General features: G+C 39.2%; 1 protein-coding gene across 1 annotated transcript in view; it reads right to left on the bottom strand.

Moving 5' to 3' along the window:
- The window catches only part of Arhgef26 (Rho guanine nucleotide exchange factor 26), a 110,853-nt gene that overhangs the window by 76,467 nt on the left and 14,121 nt on the right, over window positions 1-20,265 (bottom strand). Inside the window, exons 3-4 of the mRNA XM_037207293.1 lie at window positions 12,779-12,835; window positions 9,705-9,865 (exon numbers count right to left, since the gene is read on the bottom strand). Coding sequence (XP_037063188.1) covers window positions 9,705-9,865; window positions 12,779-12,835 — 218 coding nt within the window. The remainder of the gene's footprint in view (window positions 1-9,704; window positions 9,866-12,778; window positions 12,836-20,265) is intronic.

Here is a 20,265-nt window from a genome sequence, read left to right as displayed (position 1 = left end):
CACCAGGTTTTAGTTGCCAACAAATCCTAGTTAATATATCCTGTATGATTACAATAGCCTCCATTTGCTTTGGCTTTGATCATCTGCTGTGACCCATCACCACTGTCCTAGGTTCAGATCTCTGTTGCTGTGATAAAACACTGACCTAACCAACTCGGGGAAGGAAAGGGCTTATTGGCTTACACATCCACATCACAGTCCATCACTGAGGGGAATCAGGGCAGGAATCTGTGGACAGGAGCTGAAGCAGAGGCCAGGAAGGAACACTGTTTTTTGGATGACTTGGACTGCTTATACAATCCTGCCTCAGGGTGGCCCTGACCACAGTGGGCTGGGCCTCCCCATATAGATTATTAATCAAGAAAATATCCCACAGATATGCTCACAGGCCAATGTTATGGAGGCAATTCCTCAGTTAAGATTCTCTCTTCTAGATGACTCTAGTTTAAGCCTACTCGTAAGCCTTGTTCTTGACCAATGTTAGCAGAGGCAATTAAATAGAGAATATTTTTACAAAGCTGGAGAAACAAAATCCAGACATATTTAGGATACCTCCATGGGCAAGGATGCTTCCCTCCAAGACTGTTGACCTGAGTACCTGAGTTCCATCCCTTGAAGGAAAGAAGAGACTTTCAAGTTGTTCTCCGACCTCCATACACAGGCTGTGGCATGCATACCCACTCCCACACACATACACATGCCTCCCACACTACTAAATAAATGTTTGAAAGTATTTAAAAATATTTGAAAAGGAATTGTTGTATGATTGCTTACATGGTGTTGTCCTAAAGAGTTTGCATGTGCCGGGCGTTGGTGGCGCACGCCTTTAATCCCAGCACTTGGGAAGCAGAGCCAGGGGATCTCTGTGAGTTCGAGGCCAGCTGGCTACAAGTGAGCTCAGAAAGCGCAAAGCTACACAGAGAAACCCTGTCTCGAAAAAAAAAAAAAAAAAAAAAAAAAAAATTTGTATGTAATTTTTACTTATCAAAACAATTCACAGAAGGTTAAGGATACAGATTTTCTTGTAGAAAGGGGCAGAGGGAACCTTTTTAGAATTTAGAATCAGTAAGCCCTTGCCTAACATTTTACTAAAATGAATGTATCTTTGAAATTTGAGGGTTACATGTAGGAACTATAATTTTAAAATGCTGCTTCCTGCAAATACTGATAATAGTAATAATATATTTGCACATAAATACTGTTGAAGTTTGTATTATGGTATCAAACCTATATTATGCTAATTATGACTTGACAAAAAGGGGTGGGGTGAGTCAAGGGTCCACAGGTACCTGGCTAGAGGTGACCTAGGAGAAGAATGGGAGTAAAATACTCCAAGTGTCCACTGTCATAAGATCCTAAGTCCACACCTGGGCCTGCGTCACCTATCCCGGTGTTCACCTATTTTTTTCCTTGTCATTGAGGTCCAGAGGAACATCATCCAGACATGTAGAATCAAAGACGGGTCCAAGGTGTGACCACTTCTTAGTCTTTCAGGAAGTTCCCATCTCCAGTCACTTATACTTTCACCTCAACTTCCCCTACTTCTGTCCTTTTCAGAGGAAAGCGTCCTAAATCTGAGTAGGCCTCAATAGTAGGATTATTCTGGCTTTAGGGCTGGCTATTTCTCGGCTTCTTTTACTGCCAATTTCAATTTAAACTTTTTGAGTTGCCTGAAATAGTTACTGAGCATCCAGCTTGGCCCAAAATACCACTGCTGGTGCCCATCCCAGTGAGTTTGCTAGTTGATGGCCCACACCATCTTCACCAGGATTTCAGAATGAGTATGTGTTTCCAGTTACCCGTTTCGACTCAGCAGCATCTGCTGGTCAGTTTTGCAAACCCTCAGCTCTCCACCCGGTTTCCGAATTCTTAACTAGAGGAACTGCATCCATGGAGACTGGAGTAGCCCTTATTTTTCTGCTTGAGATGACTACTTATTTCTTCTGTTGTCACTTCCCACACATTTGTGTGAGAGGCTTGCAGAGAATTTCAAATAAACTCCTTGGGCATCTGTCTCCAGGTGGGGAAAAAGCCAATAAAGGTCACAAAGAATGGCCTCTATGCTTCTGTCTGTGAAGTGTCTGCTGGAGAAATTGGTTTTAGGAAAGAAAAGGAAAGGAAAACACAGTTTATCTGTTTACTAAAGGTAAGCAGAGCAATGAGCTTCCTTTCCAAAGAGTCTCTGGTAAATTATATTACATGTTGAATAAAGAAGGAACATTTGCTAACAAGGAATTCCAGAACAGCCATTACTTCAGGGCAGAAACTAAACAGGTCCCTTGATCTAAAGAGTTCTGTATTCTCTGGCCTAGTTGCATTTAATGTGCTTTTCTTTTAGAAGTTAGCTGTATGAATCAGATAAAAGGGTGAAATGCTAATATTAATGCCATTAAAGACTTTGGGAGGTTTACTGTTATTTGGTTAATGCACTAAAGTTTAGAATTTTAATACCAAATAGAAAACATATTTCGGAGTACACATAGGCTGTGCCATTATTTGAACAAAATGCCATTTTGGGTACTATTAAGCAATTTCATAAGGCATGTGTACTTAACAATAGTATTTAATGTCCCTTGATATCTTAATTTTAATATAAATTGGATTTAAATGGACAAGCAAATCAGGTAAGTATTGTTCCATGTGTTTACTGTTATCATAGTTTACTCCCTAAACAAAGAGGGAACTAGACGAGTTGGGGTCAGCTGCTCATTATATGCCAGGAAAAAAATCATCTCCCCAGGACACAAAAGCACGCTGAAGGGCATTCTGATGGCACGCTGCAGGAGACAGGCAGTTTTTGCTTCATATGGCTTTCCGAAGAAATCAGATGTTTCAATTTCTTTAATGGGAAAAAAAGAAATAGCTTTTTCCACTTGCAAAGCTCTTCCACTACCTCTTTTACAGGATGCAAATAATTGCTCACAATGACATAATGTTCAAAATGAAAGCACAGAATTGGAGGTAAAAATATATTATATATAAAACATCAAAGAATCGTCTAATTTTCATTTTATAGAAAACTTTCTAACACAATTAGCCTTTGTTTAGACCTTACAGTTTCTGACCACAAATGGGTAGCTAATACTTAGCAGCAAATGAGTGAATTTCCTTTGCTGACAGTATCAACCTTTAATAGGAAAGTATTTTAAATTCTTAGTTAGAATTGGACATATTCTATTGTAAATTGACATAAAGCAATAACACATACCGTTAATACAGCAGTATTATATGTACATTATTCTAAATGGACACCCAAACGAAAATTAAAGGGAAACAAACAGGCAAAGCACATGCCATGCGCGGTTTCTATTTATGACACAAACCTATTTTTTTTTAAATTGAAGGTTATATCAAATATTTCTATTTTCATATCAGGCTTTTAGAACATCATTGATCCTTGAAAGAGAAAAAGACCATGAGTCAAGTTATCTCACAAATTTGAGACATAGGCAAGATGTTCACTCAGTTAAGGTGCAAGTAAGTAGATCCAGGGTTGAGAGTCAAAGACTGTCCACAGACTGGCCCACAGCCATCCTGGTACCACACCTTTCTAGACTTTTCTCTAGTCATCCTATGAAAACAGAGTGGCGTTCCTTCTAGGAGAGATCACAGAGAGAGTCAGCAGGAGGCTAGCTTTCCCTCCATATAGACTTTTAACAAAGAGTTAGAAAGCAGACCGTTGGCAGGCCCATAGCGCCAAGAAAGATGCTATCGAGAAGTAAATTCACCAGGGCCAAAGGATCGGAAGGCAGTACTCACTGTGTAGTTCTTATACTACCTAGCTCACTTATTCCAACCACAGCCTCCTCAAGTGTTTCTGGGTCAAAATGCTGACATTTGTCTTTGTACTCCATCTATAAATTTCAAGGTGGGCATTCACATTTGTGCAGGACTGTTACCAATTGTACCTAGACCCCATCTACTCATGGCAAGCCACAGGATTACTCAAAAATACATTTCCTTGGAGGTATATGGTTTCGTCATCACCACTTTAAAAACCTCTGCTATAAGATTAATAAGTTATTTAAACCCACAGTGATAGGAACCACCTTTGTGACAATTCTACAGAGCCATTCAAGAATTCTTTAGAGCGGTTTCCTTTCTTTCTTTCTTTTTATTTGCTTGCTTGTATTTGTTTTGTTTCTTTGGGACAGGGTCTCACTTTGTAGCTCTGGATGTCTTAGAACTCACTCACTATGTAGACGAGGCTGGTCTTGAACTAAACTCACAGAGATTTTCCCGGCACTGCATCCTGAGTACTGGCATTAAGGAAACTCCTTTCAACTAGACACCTCATCATGTGCCACATTTCCATGTTTAACATGTCCCATACAGGAATCTTTTCTCCCTCACTACATTCCAATGTTACAGAAGCTCCAGTCATAGTTAGCCAGGCAAAAACCTAGGAAAGCAAATAAAGCTTTGCTCTTTCTACCAAGTCCTCAAGAATCCACATTCTAAACACCTTTTGAGTTCTTCCTCTTTCTGTTTTATCACATTCCCACCATAGTTGACTATGTTACTGATGCCTCAAGCCTCTCACCATAGGTTGTTTCGCTCTACAGCAGGTTCTACATAGTTCTTTCCAACACAAACATTTAGCCCCCTATACTAATGCTAAGTATGAAATTCCTCAACAAACAGTAGAAACCCAGCCTCCTCTCCCTTGACCTCACCATTGCCCTCTAAGCCCATGACCTCTATGATGACCCAAACACTCCCATTTCCAGGCATGTGTTAGGCTTTGTTGGGTGCCTCAGCACACATGCTAGGGTTGTTCTACAGCCCCACAACACCAGCATCCACAAGGCAGAAACTGGCTAAAATGTGGTGTAGCCCTTAGCCTAGCAGAACAGGAGGCTCTGTAAGAGTGACTGAAATGAGTGATTTGTCACATCGAAGAGAATCTAAAAGGGACACACCACTGACAGGTGCCTATGCATACACTCAAAATCAGAATGGTCTTTGTCCTTGCTGCCTGTGTGCAAATAATGCTCTCTCACACTGAAGGGCCTCCTGGTGTTTAATCAGCAAACAGAGGAGCCTGAGGTGCCATAAAGGGTACCAGATGCCACCCTGTCAACCTGGATGTCAACAATGTTCTGACCTCAATCTACGCTAAATATGCTATCACCTACGGCTATCTGTTTCATTACATAAAAGAACAATCATGCTGATGGGCGTTGCTGTATCCACAATGCTCTGCTTCATCAGCACTGTCCACTGTCGGTAATGAGCATTTATCTGGGTTTTACATTTTCTTACACTGGAGACCCTTTCATGAGTGCCATGTTTAAGATCTTAAGAGTCACTCCTGATGTTCATCAAGTGACTGCTGCATCACAAAGGCCCTGCAAGTCTTTTAAGCATGTTCCTTTTGTAAAAGGCTATCTATGAAATGACATTCCAAATTTAATCAAATAAATGTTTGTAATTGGAATTATTGTAATATAAATGCAGGGTTATCAAGCAGAAGGAGCTCTGTTGAGATTTGACAGATCACACAACATGGGCAGCTATCCAAATCAGAGTACTGTGTTCCAAGGGAAACAAAGTAGATATGTGACTAATGAATGTACATCTGGTTTTATTTTTGTAATGAAAGTTGAGAAGTTCTACAGTTAGGGTTTCTTTTATGTTTTTTAATGTTTTATTTTAGATTTATTTATTTTGTGTGTATGAGTATTGTGCCTGCATGTGCACATGGAAGTCAGTAGAGGGCGTTAGACCCTCTAGAACTGAAGTTATGGGTGGTTGTAAACTACCATGTGGATGCCGAGAATTGAACCTGGGTTTCGGCAAGAGTAAAACGTTATCTCATCTCCTGAGCCATCTCTCCAGACCCTACAGTTTAATTTTTTTAATAAAATTAAAGTATTAATGTTCAGAATAGCTATGTACTATGTGTTATTACAGATATGAAAGCCTTCTAACAAATTCATGAAATATTTAAACTGTGTGAATGGTTAAAATTAAAATGGAATTTTAATCCATAATTCAACAAGCTGACTTATTTCAGGTTTAACTAGATACAGACTTATCAGCCATGAATTTGTTCAATGTCTCTATTGTATTTTAGGTGCACATTTCAGGCCACTTGTTTCGTTTCTCCTTTTATGGGCTTCTGTGCCTCACTATTTAAACATGACATGAGTTATACGAGGTAAACTACAAAAATTAAAGAAACAATTCTATTAGACAAAGGTAATTACTCTTTATGTTTTCTATTTTTTATTTTGAGACAGGTCTCATGTAGCTCAAGGTAGCCTCAAGTTAAAGATGTAGTCGATGATAAAGTTAACTCTAGTTGCCCCCTCTTGAAAGGTGGATTGCAGGAGTGGGTCACCATACCCAGGTTATGTGTTACTTGGAATGAATGGGCCCAGTGTCTCATGCATGCCAGGTATCAACTGAGCTATAACCCCAGAGTATCTTTTATGTTCTGATAAGTTTTACCTTTCAAATAACTAAAATCTAACAATTTAAAATTCTTCTCTTTGGATCTTTATATTCTGAATATATTATAAAAAATATTTTTTAAAATATTCTTCTAAAGGTTTTTAGTTGATTGCGTAATTATTCCTATTACAGACCTATAACTCAATTAAACTCACATTACTGAATTCAGCAATCTTTCAAGAAAATTTTGACTTCCAGATTCCTTTTTTGATTGCTTGTGTTACATGTTACCCACAAAACTACACTGTGGTGCACCATAGAACTTTTGGTCAACAACAGACAACGCAGAAGATGGTAGTCTCATAAAAAAATAATGACACTAAACAATGTCTAGTGTCTAACCACTTTATAGTGGCCATGTGGTCATAGAACAATGCTTTCCTCGTGTTTGTGGTGACATTGCTATAAACAATCCTAAGGTGCTGCCATCTGTACAAAAGCAGAGTAAGAACAAACATTTGACTGTGACAAAACTATGTCAGCAGTTCATGCATTTCCTTGTTACACTTTTATCACCAAATTACACTTCTTTTACTTAAAGAACAAAAGCTTATAAAGTCATATGCCATGTTACACTGGCAGCAGCATCTGGTATCACATGTTTCCTATGTTTTATTTTTTCTTATGCTTACTTGATTCTGTTTTGTTCGTGACTCTAGGAGAAATAGCCAATATCATCTGCATTACAATATCACTTAGGTGTGTAGTAGGCTACACCATCTAGGTTTGTGCAAGTGCACATCAATCTAAGGCATTTTCACAATGACAAACCTCCCCCATCTCCCAGTGATGGATTTCTCAAATCTTATCCTGTGAGCAACATGTGAGTTCACACTAATGCTCTCATTATTACCCTAGAGCTTCAATATCCTATGTTCATTACTAAGAACAGTCTACTTACTGTGCTGAAAAATACCATTAGTTGTCAGTTGGACTACAGTATGTTCCAGAATGTTTTAATTTAAAAAAAAAAGTTTAAGAGAAATGCTAAAACCTACATTGAGATAACACTCCTTGCTTAACAGATTGACAAAAATCTAAAGATTTGTTGACAGGCTGCTGGAAAGGCTGTGGAGGAGCAAGGAGTTGTCTGTTCTTAGTGGGAATGCAAGGTGGTTCAAATACCTTGTGGGGAATTTAGCAATACAGTACAAAAGTGCATACGCATTCGCCCTTTGATACTACAATTCCTCCTCAAATTTTTCCAAAGATAAAATAACTAAAACACAACAAAACATATGTACAAAGGGCATAGTGAGGCTGAAAAAAAAGCCTATGTCCATAAACAGAGGGCTATATGAGTGAGCCATGACACAGCCTCTCAATGGAAAAGCAGGCAGGCAGAAATGAGAATAGATGTCTTTATAAATGACTAGTGAGCAACCTCTAGTCCATCTCATTATGTGAAAAAAGAAAGATTGAGTCAAATGTAAGGGATATGCTTGTGGTAACTATGAGAAGAGATAGAATATATGTGCATGTTTTTATATGTGTACACACACATTTACATTAAAAGCAAAGATAAACAGTAACTTTTGAGAGGAGGGTAGTGAGATGGCTCAACAGTTAAGGGCACTTGCTACCAACCCTGACAACCCAGGTTCAATTCTCTGAACTCACAAGGTAGAAGAACAAAACTAACTCCTGCAGGTTGTCCTCTGACACACACATTATGGCACACTGCACCCCTACTCTAAATAAATATAATAAAACTCAGTAATTTTTAAAATTTAACCATACAAGGAGGGAGCAGGTGGTTGGGACAATGACAGAGAACCTGGGCTTCTTGGTTTGATAAAACTGTGTAAGCTTTATGGAGCTTAAACAGACATATAAAAATTGTACATTTAATGCATGTATTTTGATGAGCTTGGTATACCTACAAGCTTTTTTTGAGTGTATCTTGTTCTGTAGATTTGAATTTGGACCTTTTGTTTTTTGGTTATCTACTGAAAGTCAAAAGCCATCCAGCAATGAGCACCTCCTGAATTCTTCAAAAACACCAAAAGACACTAAGGCTCTTAGGGCAAACAGCTGACTCCAGATCTAGAGCAAGAATTATAGACCATGATCCTGAAGTACTCTATGGCAAGAAGATGGCCAAAGTTTAGTAAGGCTAAAAAGAGAAAAACCTGGACATCAACAAAGAGAGGAAGTACATCACAGGTACTCTAATAGACAGATGTGCATTTTCTTTATAGAAATACCCATTACTGAATAAATAAAGTGCGGTGGATTAGAGGAACAGCATCTGCAGTCCTTACTGAACTGACAGATCTAAGAAGGATCATCAGCCCCATGCTCTGCTCCCTGAATACTGCTGCCTAATTGGTAATTTGGTGCCTTAGTTGCAATAAAAAAGTATTTTTAAAAGGGGAGATACTTTTAATTACAGACGTGTAATGGCTTGTACAATTTAGGTGAAAGGGTTAAGGGGAAGAATGTTTAGCCACAGAGTATTACCATTTAAATAAAAATGAGAAAAAGTATATTTCCTAACATAACTCATAATCTATTTTGAAAGATACATAAGGAAGAAATGTTTGCTCTAGCTGCTTTCCAGGTGGCCAGCAAGCAGTACATAAAGAGAATTCTTACCATATAACCCTTTGTGACATCAGCATTTAAAAAAAAATGAATCTATTACACACATACCTATACACACACTAAAAAATAAAATAGGATAAAATTATAAACAAAATTTCATTATTAAACATTGAGGTATTTATCCATCAAATATATGTGTATACGCAGAAATACTTAAATAAAAAAAAAAATCTAGAAAAAATGTTGAATATAAGTTTTGAATGTATGGAAATGTACTACACAATGAATGTATCAACTTCTCAGGACAAAACTCAAAGTGACATAATTAAAAACACTGTTGCAGTCTACCCAACTATTTGTACAGAAGATAAAAGCTCCAAGCCTGTCCTTTTTTACTAAAATAGACAAGTGTCCCAGCCTAGCCCAGAGCAGGCTCCTGCTCCTGTAAACAAAGAAACAAAGGAACAGATGCAGGGAAAGAGAAGGGCTGGGGAGACCTGAGTCAAGGGGCAAACACAGATGCTCAACATCTAAATCACCAGCTCACAGCACATCCTGAAACTGACTTCACGGATGAAGACACCAGCCAGTTGTGTGGAGAGAGATTTCCTAAGCCCAGCCACTCCTCTCTCAGAGGACACAGTGTCCCTGGTAAGTACTGTCCCAGACTGGCCACAGGCAAACTGAAGAGTACTTACTTTTTGCTGGCCTCACAGACATCTGTAATGTTGGAGAAAAGGTGATGCCTCTCGGTTTTAGTCATTGTGTCACTCAATTCTTTAGAATCTTTAAACATCCGTATCAAGATCTCCAAGCTGAGTAAGTATGAGTGCTCAGAGGATATGACTTCAAAGATGGCCTGGCAAAGTGAAAAAATAAATACTTTGCTAATTACTTTAATTGAAGAATTAAATACAACGTTCACTGTTGTCTATAGGAATGACATGGGAAATGCATCGCCAAACCACTGTCTTTATGGAAGGCATGTGTACCTAAACTGAGAACTGTCACTGCTTGTACATAAAAGGAAAAGTTAAAGAGGCAGGATGACTTTCCATGGCATCCTGAGGTCATGCCTTTGCCACAGGGTACAATCTATGGAAGGAAGTAGGGCATGTCATAAAATCTCACTGTGACACTAATTAACCTTTGGGGTCACCTCCTCTAGCCCTGCTTTCAAAGCACACTGCTTCAGGGACACTAGGAATTTATGATCACTGGCTCACACATAGTTCCCCTCTCGCTCCCTTCTCGCATTTGTTCCTTCTCTCTGTGTTTTAATATGACTAACTTGCAGTTAACAGCGGCAAATACTGTGTGGCATGACCGCACCTACCCTTACAAGGTTCTTAGCAGCCACAGGAATTCTTTTCTATAACTCATACAATTGAAAGTAATTCCATCTGCTCAACAAGCCACCCACTCTGCTCTCATCAGTGTCTCAAGAAGGAACAAAGCACCCTCAGCAGAGACCCTTGGTGACAAACCAGAGGTTTCTGATAACTATGAATGATGAAATGCCATGCCACATTTACAGAGACACAACACCCTGTGTAAAGAATTCGTCTACCTCTTCAACAAAGTCAGATTTAGATTCTCTACTAATAAGAATGCTAGGAGAATTTCTTGGTGGGATGGGGGGATGGGGAGTGTAAATATTCTTACAGGCCTGGGTACCATGGCGTTTACATCTTTGTTTCTTTCCAGGCTCTGCCCCAAGAGCACAGAAGATGATTGCTGGGTGGGAGGACAAACATAGGCAGGTGGATTCCCAGCTGCCAATTCCTAGCTGCCAATGGCTGGGCTACATCCTGCGTATCAAGTTAGCAGAGCCAACTGTTCAGAGCTAACACTGTTCACTGACCCCCCCCCCCCCCCTTACATCTGTAAGGTTTTGGGAGTCTTGTCCATAAAGATTCTGGTCTAGCCTCAGCTAAGCTCCAAGGAATTAACTGATATAACTATTTAAAAACTAAAGAGTAAGAACATGAAAAGTTAGCCTGTACCTTATACAAGTCTATGCAATCAACACAACTGTCCCTAAGAAACATAAAACAAACTCACGAAAAATTTCCATTCTTGAACAAATATAATAGGTAATATAGGTGGTTGATGGATTTTCTGCTTTGGAATGACTTCAAATATTTCCAACAACAAAGGCTTCTGTAATCACACTCAAAATACAAAGACCGACTAAAGACACACCAGACTATGCAGAACAGATCACATGCAAAGGTAAAGTGCAGAAAAGTTTAAGGTAGTAATGGTTGACTACATCACTAAAGAGGCATCAACTAATGGAGAGCAAAGAAGGCTACGCCCGAGGAAGAGAAAGGAGTTAGAGCATGAGACTTCAGCTGTCATGGTATTTGTATGAGAAATCTCAATAAAGATATTTAAATTCAATAGATATAGGCAAAATTCAAATGCATAAGATGTAAAAGACAGATTGTTTTAATAGACTTAAGACTTTGGAGAAATCCTTGAATTTGTCAACAAAGAGAGAAATATCATTTATTCCTATAATAAACAGAAAAAAAAAAAAAAAAAAAAAAAAGCCTAACCTCTGCTAGCCCTTAGTAAAACTGATATAGGCATTCAGAGAATGGAGCACCACACAGAGGCTTAAACAATGACCAGAGGGAATATACACCATCACAGATAAACTCCTAAATATGTTGAAGGTAAAAATTAAACAGTCTAACATTTAATGTATGTGTATGTATATGGAATACACAGCAATATGTCATTGAACTTCTCTCTGGAGAAGAGAGAAAGGAATTGAATCAAGGAGAATATAAGATTTTATTGTTTTATTGTCTTTTAAATGTGAAAAAAAAACATGCATTTGTTAATTTTTCATCTGTGGGTACCCTCAAGTGCTATGATATATTCTTTAACTTTTTTAAAATTAAAAATGTCATTATTATAAACCCAAATATTTTTCCTTTATTCCATGTCATTTGTGTAAGACAAGGACACCTTCGTATCTGTGCAGAATTAATTTACCTGTATGTAAAAGTGCATGTATGTAAACATACTAAGATGCATAAGATGAGACAGAGCGACAGCTTCACAATATTGTAAGAATGAGCAAAGCAGGGGGTGGTGGTGCACACTTGATCCCAGCACTTGGGACACAGAAGCAGTGGATCTCTGTAAGTTCAAGTCTACATAGTAAGTTCCAGGAAAGCCAGGGCTACATAGAAAAACCCTGGCTCAAAAGAGCAAAACAACAACAATCAAATAAAAAAAAAAAAAAAAAAAGCAAAAACTTTAAACTGTATTTATTTAAATTTCAAGTTATAAAGTCCTATTATCTGCCTTTTTCTTATGTAAACTTAGTTTTTGGTGTACTTCTTAATTCACAGAAAATTTGCAAAGGAAATTCATAAGTCCATGTCTCCTTCTCCAGTTTTCGCCATGTGGCGTGCACTAGACCATCAGGGTATATTGTGTAGAGACTTATTTAAGCACTAGATTCTGCTTTTGGCTTTTTCAACTCCAGGATCTACCATCTGTATTTCAACATGGAACAATATTTCTTCCAGGTGCTTCATTGTTTAAATGCAAATGATATTATGACCCTTATACTATTTTTTTTTTTTTTCTGTTCTGGGGGCTAAGATGTGTGAAGCTTTATTCAAGGACAAAACTTGCTGTGCTCACAGAAAGAAAACAAATATGTTTCCCAACACTGACTAAGCACACACAGTAGATGAAGACAAAAGGTATAAGTGACGCCATACATCACTCAGAGCAAGGAACATACCTCTTGTCTCTTTCTTTCTTCCTGGCTCACTGTTTGAGACAGCCCATTTCTTTTCACCTAGAAGAAAAGGCAAAGTAGAGTTTATCTCACTGACTTTAATGGCTTCCTTTCTACATAAAGCACATTCTTTTAAAATGTATTAAAAGAAATTAGACCAAATGTGGGATTAGCATAGTTCAGTGTAAAAACAAACAAACAAACAAACAAAAACAAAAAAAAAAACAAAAACACAATACAATGCCATCAGTTCAAGTTTTTGTTTTAGTCTTTAGTTCTGGCTATTTCCAGAATATCCAATTACCTCCAAGTTGTAAAGAATAAATTCGAAATTAAAGAAAATAATGGACAGCTCTGAGTGTTTACTGTCCAAATTTTCGCACAGAAGTCATTTTATCACTTAACCATTGGACTGTCAGGGCTCTTTAGAGAGAGCCAATCCAGGAAAAGTTCCTCCCACAACCTTGCCAAGCACCAAGCATCTCAGCAAAGATGTCGCTCTGAGTGTTCTGTGAGAAGTCACAGTGTCTCCAAGACGCATGCTCACCAGCAGCGTAGTTGACATAAAGCAGTACAGTTGATATAACACTGTGGTGTCATCATTTGAGTCACAGACATACTCAACTACCACGCTACTTGACTGTTGTCACTCCCATTAAAATCCAGTTTCTAAACCCAAGAACAAAGGTGGCCCCCAAACTCCCAGAAGCAGGGGTCTCTGGTTTTCTTCTGAAATATTCGACACTTCTGTCAACAAAAGAAAGGTAGTCTTGATTTTCCGTCAAAGATTGACTTAACAGAAGGTTGTCATGAAGAGCAACAGTCACCTCTGAGCATGACAAGAGCTGCAAAAGAGGAGCCTGTACTTCTTCAAGGAAAGAAATCTGCAGCGATGAAACGAAACCATCTTTTGCACCTTTTGTTGTCTTCCCCAAAACATAAAAAACTGTTTCTCTAGGCTCATTATTAAACTGACACCTAACATTTCCATCATGAGCTTAAAAACCTAAAAGAACATGTCTGATATTTGTTACATCTTCAAATTTTAAAATGCATCCACAGTAACATGAAAATTGTAATCATTTGATATCGACTATCATCCACACAAACAAATTTCCTTAGCAGTTGGACAGTTCACATTGTTCTCGTCTCTTCTTGAAAGCATATTCTTATGTCCATTTCCCACCAAAATTTTTATAATGTAATATAAAAAGCTATGTGTTTGGGTCTCCTGTCAACCACCATTGGAGTACTATGAAACCAGAGATATTTTTCAAGTTTAATTTTCTAAAATTCCCTATTGTCTCTATAATCCCTATACTGAGCCCCAAGTATAAAGAAACTATCCTGAAAAGTGTAATCCCCACAGATGTCATTAACAACCTATGATCAAAGCAGCACAAATACTAACATTGGGGGGTTGTTTGTTTATTTGTTTTAATTTTTTTTTTTTTTTTTTTAAGACAGGGTCTCACTAGGTAGCTCTGGCTTTCTTGGACCTTACTATGGAGACCAGGCTGGCCTCAAAATCCATAGTAATCACAAAACTCCCCCTGCCTCTGCCTCCTGACTGCTGGCATTAAAGGCGTGTGCCACTATGTCTGACAGCTATTAACAACTTAAATTCATTAAGTATAAAAAGTAAAAATTTTTTTTGTGAAGACATTTCTCATTAGGAGGCAGACTCATGATGCCTTTAACCAAAAAGGTTCCATTAAAATCAGTATTTCAAACTTACTCTGTCGTTGGAATCCCTGTTTTTCACCTCAGGACAAAACACCATGGAACGATTTGAGATGGGTATGAGAATCTCTGTGTATCAAAAGGGTAAGAAAGCAATTGTGAAAGGGAAGGTGGGACCGAGGCTCTGTCCTAATGCCACCTACAAGTGGACTTTTAGAAAAATACTCAGATGCTGAGGGTCTAGAAGATGAAACCTGAGAAGTATTCCTGGCTATCATCAAAAGATCATCACAAGGTCCCAAGGGAGTGACACATACCCTATCATGAAGGCCACTGGAACATAATTCTCTCTACACAGCACTGCTGTGGAAACTGCAGACACACCATTGTCTTTAATTTGCTTTTGATAACAATTTAGAGAGCAGTAGAACAGAAAGGCATCCCAAATCAATAGTAAAATCAATAGTCATCTCACATTTACTACACACTAGGAACTGTGTTGAGCATTTTATATATTTTCCCATTGGATTCTCATAAACCTTCTGGAAAATTAATAGTGTTCACAGATGGTGACAACCGAGGCTTCAGACCCAAAAGAACATAGCTAGTAGGAACAAAGCCCAGGATTGGGTCTATGCCTGTCCAACGACAAAGCTTCACTTTTGATGATTTATAGTGACCCTCTGCTCTCTATGAAAAGCATCCCATTTCTAGGGCTGGGCTATCATCACTAAGACTCCTTCTCATGCCAACTCTGCATAAAAGTTTCCATGTGTTTTTTGGACCATGCCCATCATGGAACACTCTTATCTTTACTTACCATCGTGACCTGAGGTCAACCTGTCAGCAAGAACTCATGGGTAAAAAAGGCTTCCATACATGTTTTAATAAGGCAGGAGACCGGCCAGAAGAATGCAATCCTTCAGAGCTCTATTTGGTAAGCCTGGGCAGGAACTTCACAGGATTTCCTGCCTAACAAAGTCCTGGTGGATGGATGTGCAGACAGGCACAGGGCAACCAATTCCTGCAGGTGAGGTCACCAGCAAGCCTTTTCCCACTGCTGGCTTCTCTATCCAAGTAGAGTTCAGATCTCAAATTCTGCTGGACAGGAAAATTAAATGCCCTGCTAAGAGACCCACAGATGACAGCTGGAATTTCTGAGAAGTGAAGAGTATTTCATCCTACCAGGGGAAGAAATCAACAGCTAATACAGTCACCCTGTTGAGGGGGAAGACAAGTATTCTGAAGAGGATGAACGATCAATGCAAAGAATTATCACTTCTCTGTAATACTAATGCAATGAATGACAAAATATTCCTTTTACCAAGTCATGTATAAAAACCAGTGGTGTCCCAGACAAACAGAGTACAAAAAAAAAAAAGACTCCAGGAAGTGTTCCTGAATTATGATTAAGGAAACTGAATTGGAGCATATTCAAGGAGGCTGAAAGTTCACTCCGGTGAGTTATGACTAAGTCGTCCCTTGTGGCTGGCTGCCAAGGTCACAGGACCTGTCCTCCCGTATCAGCCACTGACCCCATGGAGAGAATGCCAGGAGAATCGTGTTGTCTACCTACCTGAAGGCACTTCCACATTCAACTCTAAATTAAGCAGCACCTGAGGTGTCTGGCAGCCTTCTGGAAGCACCAGGTTGGGAGAAGAGCAGATGAGCTGAGAAACTGAGGAGCATGGGGAGATGACCAAGGAGAGAGTGACCTGCAGAGCCACTCAGAATGAGTGACAGAAGCCAGAGAGAACCGGAGCAGAGGAGAGGACAGGTGCATAGTGTAAGAGGGATGGAAGGAAGGGAGGAAGGCATAGTGCAAAGGAAGGGAAAAAGAAAGAAGAAAGAAGATATACCAAATGCTTTGAAGAAATCCTTTTAAAATAGATACTCAAAATCAGAAACCATGATCTTGTCAGTAAACTTAAGCGGAAGTGACAAGAAAATCCAAGGCTTTTTTTTTTTTTCATTAATAAACAAACAAGCAAACAAGCAACGGTGCAGTTTTAAAAGTTACAAGCTTTTTGAAGTTTGCCAGCTTTTGCTAAGAGATTCTAAAGAACGGTCAAGTTTATTCCACAAGTGATTTCCTTGTTTTGATGTATGGAAAAGGAAAAACAACATACTAGCTACTGAGACACAGGAATCCCAATCTGCCATCTAAAGTCAAAGAAACCAAAATTGTTCAGCATTCTTTTTATTTCTATATTTTTTAATCTTTTTTTTTTTTTTCTAACATGAGAATCCCAGTGGCCACTTTATTGACTTTCTTGAGACTACTGCCTGGAGGATGGGTTTAGTCCTGTGGGCTGTTTCTTCTATCTTCCGTCCCTAAATTGAACATTCACACTCACTAGACGCTGAACAAACAGCTTCGCAGTCCAGTTCAGAGCCTCCTGGCAAAATTCCAGCATGGCAGCCTCCTTCATCATTTCTTAAATATATACCTCATAGCCAAAGCCCCAGCTGGATACAAATGGCATCACACAGGTGGCCAGTTCAACTGCATGTGAACTTTCTTGCTTAGTTAAATTTACTTATCATCCATAAGTAGAATTCGTAAAGTATTGCCATGAAACTTTAAGAACTGAAGTCAGTGTGGGGTTCTTGATTTTGCACAATCTAACGAATTCAAAAAAAAACTGCTCAGATCTGGTCATGCAGACACTATTCACAGTCCAACATGTACATATCTCTAACATTTTAAGTGAATAAAAAGCTTTTCAAACAAAGCACCAGAATGTGCAAGACTGCACTTCTGACCTATTAAAGATAGGAAAATATATCTGTGGTTTAAGACAGAAAATAAAAGAAACTCATTATGTTACAATATATCTAATTTCACAATTGTAAATTATATATTCACTGTTCTAATCAGTATTTAAGTTCTTTTCCTTTGATCTTTGTGACCTATAAATTTTGGATATCTGAATGATAAATTAACAATTTACTAAACTTAATAAAGAGCACTTACTTGGATACAGAACTCTCTAGTTCCCTCCTAAAACAGAGTTTACCAAATCTCTAAAAGGGTAAATACCTCAAAGCAAATACCCAGATATTAATTCATGCCAATTTCCTTCTTGAAGTCTGAATGTTGGGTCTCCTGCTAAAATCCACATACTGAAACCCTATCCTCCAAGCCGATCATATCAGTTGGTGGAGTCTCCTAGGACATGAAGAGATCATGCAGGTGGGGCCCTCACAACTGGAACTAGTGCCTTTAAAAAAAGGCCAAAAGGAGACTCCTAGACCCTGACACCATGCAAATGTGTAGCAAGAAGGAACTGAGTCAGAAAGCAGCCCCTCATCAAATATCAAATCTGCCTTGAACTGAACTTCTAAGCCTTCAGAACTATAAGGAGCGCACTTCTGTTTTTATAGTCCACCTAGTTTGTGGTATCTTGTAATAGCAGCCTGGAAGATGGCACTCCGCAAGTCCAAGCTTCTCAGACAGCTGTCACAGGGAAGAGCAGAGAGGCTTCTCCACCCATTTCACTTCTGCAGGCAGCACAGACACACTACGCATCTTCACACTGCAGAGGGCTGACGGGAAATCCATAGACTTTATTAGGATTTTATTCCCTAAGACAGGAGTATCAGCCAAGTTCTCTAAGGAAATCCCTTAACACTGAACCTGTCCATGACCTCTCTGAGCAGAGCTGAGACCAGAAGCACCAGTACTTGGCTCAGTAGACCAATGTTTTCTGTGGTGCAAAGACATGTTCTTGGCCCTCTGTGATGTAAGGCTCGTTTTGGACAAGATGGATATCTGTATTCCTTCTATTTCTTCACCACTCAGGGAGAACAGAATAGGGGGACCCATGTGAATGGACCAACCAAGAAGACTAATGATGGGTGATGTCCCTCTGTATGCTGTGAATGTGTTGCTCTGATTGGTTGATAAATAAAATGCTGATTGGTCAGTATCCAGGCAGGAAGTATAGGCAGGATAAGCAGATGAGGAGAATTCTGGGAAGAGGAAGACTGAGTCAGGAGTCATCATCCAGACACAGAGGAAGCAAGATGTTCATGAAGGCAGAACTGAAAAAAGGTACCAAGCCACATGGTAAACACAGATAAGAATTATGGGTTAATTTAAGTATAAAAGCTAGTCAGTAATAAGTCTGAGCTAATGGCCATGCAGTTATAATTAATATAAGCCTCTGTGTGTTTACTTGAGGGATGCGAGTAGGAGAGATTTGTCCCAACTGCCAGCAGGCCAGGACACAGGAAATCTTCTGACTACAAACTCAGAAATGCAGTCAGTTAAAACATGATACTGCATATTTATAATCTAAAATCATTCTGTTTTCACTAAGCACTTTATACCAGATTCCTATTAGAGCTAAGCCTGTTAAACTTGCCAATGTTTACTCAATTGATGAAAATAAGCTGGTTACTCATCTCCAGTTGCCATTCTCTACTCATGAGTGCCCTTCTCAACAGCCCAGGTGGAAAGGAGCTACAAGAAAAAAATATGGTCTAGGACCCAGTCATCCCTGGATCCTTCCAGTCTTCCACAACTGAAGTAACCCCTCAAGCATAAGTGAGCCAGAGTTCTTGTGCAAAGATGGCAAGGCAACAACTTGTGACAATGACACAGTGTCAGGGTCCAGAAATAGTGTCCTCTACTTAGAGGCTCCATAGGCGCTCTCTAGCACCACTTCATCTCCAGAGAAGGGTCCCGAGACATCAAACTAGATAAGCTACCATGGGCCATCTCTCTGTCAAAGTATCAAAGACCTACATACCTAAGACCAAACACATAGGGTCAAGATGGAGGTAGTACCACTCTCCTGCTGAACAGTGAGTAAACAGAGAGGATGCTGTTTGGAGCAACGGAAAGAAGCGAGACAGGAAATGGAGGGAGGAAGAGAGAGCAAGTGCCAGTAAGGCACAGACCTTGAGTATATTTTAGTTTAAAATATATCAAATAACATGCCAGTGACTTCCTGATTCCTTTGTTCAAAAGACCAACCCACTCTCTGATCTTCTGTTGTTAAGCTCAACTCTATCACCTTCACCTGAGTCCTTGACCTTCAATAGCAAGCATGTGTTGTCAAGCAGGTAGGTATCAAATCCATTATAATAAGAAAAAGCCAGATAATACAAGCCAAGGATTGAGGTTTTTGCAGTCATAAACAGGCCAAGATTCCCAAGTGAAATTTAAGTTATTCCAGTACATATCTGAGGCTGAAACACACAATCAGATAGGTAATTAAATGTACAAGAATTAACTGCTGTGGTAGTTCTTGAGATGTAAGAGATGAGCATGCATTCCTTCCTTGGTAGCCAGCTCTCACTAGGTAGTAGTTCCCCGTGTCTAGCCAACTCCTGATTCTGAGTTCTTGGTTATTACCAATATATCAAATGTGTATTATGCTCCAGGCACAGTTCTATTCATGCATCTTAAACCCACACCTCTGTGAGGTAAATAAATATTATCATCCTTAGTTGACAAGTTAAAAACAAGACATAGCAAAGTTTGCCTTTCAATTCTAAGCTTCCCTGCCTGTCCATCCCACCACCTCAGCTCTCAGCCACTGAGGCACACTAACCTCTAAAACTTCTTTGTGTATGGGTGTGGGTGTGTTGCTATTTGTGGGTACATGTTTGTGAGTATATGTGTACAGATCAGAGGTCCGACTGAGCTGTTGCTCCTCAGGAGCCAACCACCTTGTTTTTGAAAAAGTCTGGTTGGCTTGAAGCTTATGGGTTAGGCTAGACTCACTAGCCATCAAGATGCAGGGACTGATTCCACTTTGGCATCACCAATGCTGGCACCATCCCAGCTCTTTTAA

Source organism: Peromyscus leucopus, chromosome 6 (genome assembly GCF_004664715.2).
Source record: "Peromyscus leucopus breed LL Stock chromosome 6, UCI_PerLeu_2.1, whole genome shotgun sequence".
Taxonomy (NCBI): domain Eukaryota; kingdom Metazoa; phylum Chordata; class Mammalia; order Rodentia; family Cricetidae; genus Peromyscus; species Peromyscus leucopus.
This window is presented reverse-complemented; position numbering and strand designations above follow the sequence as displayed.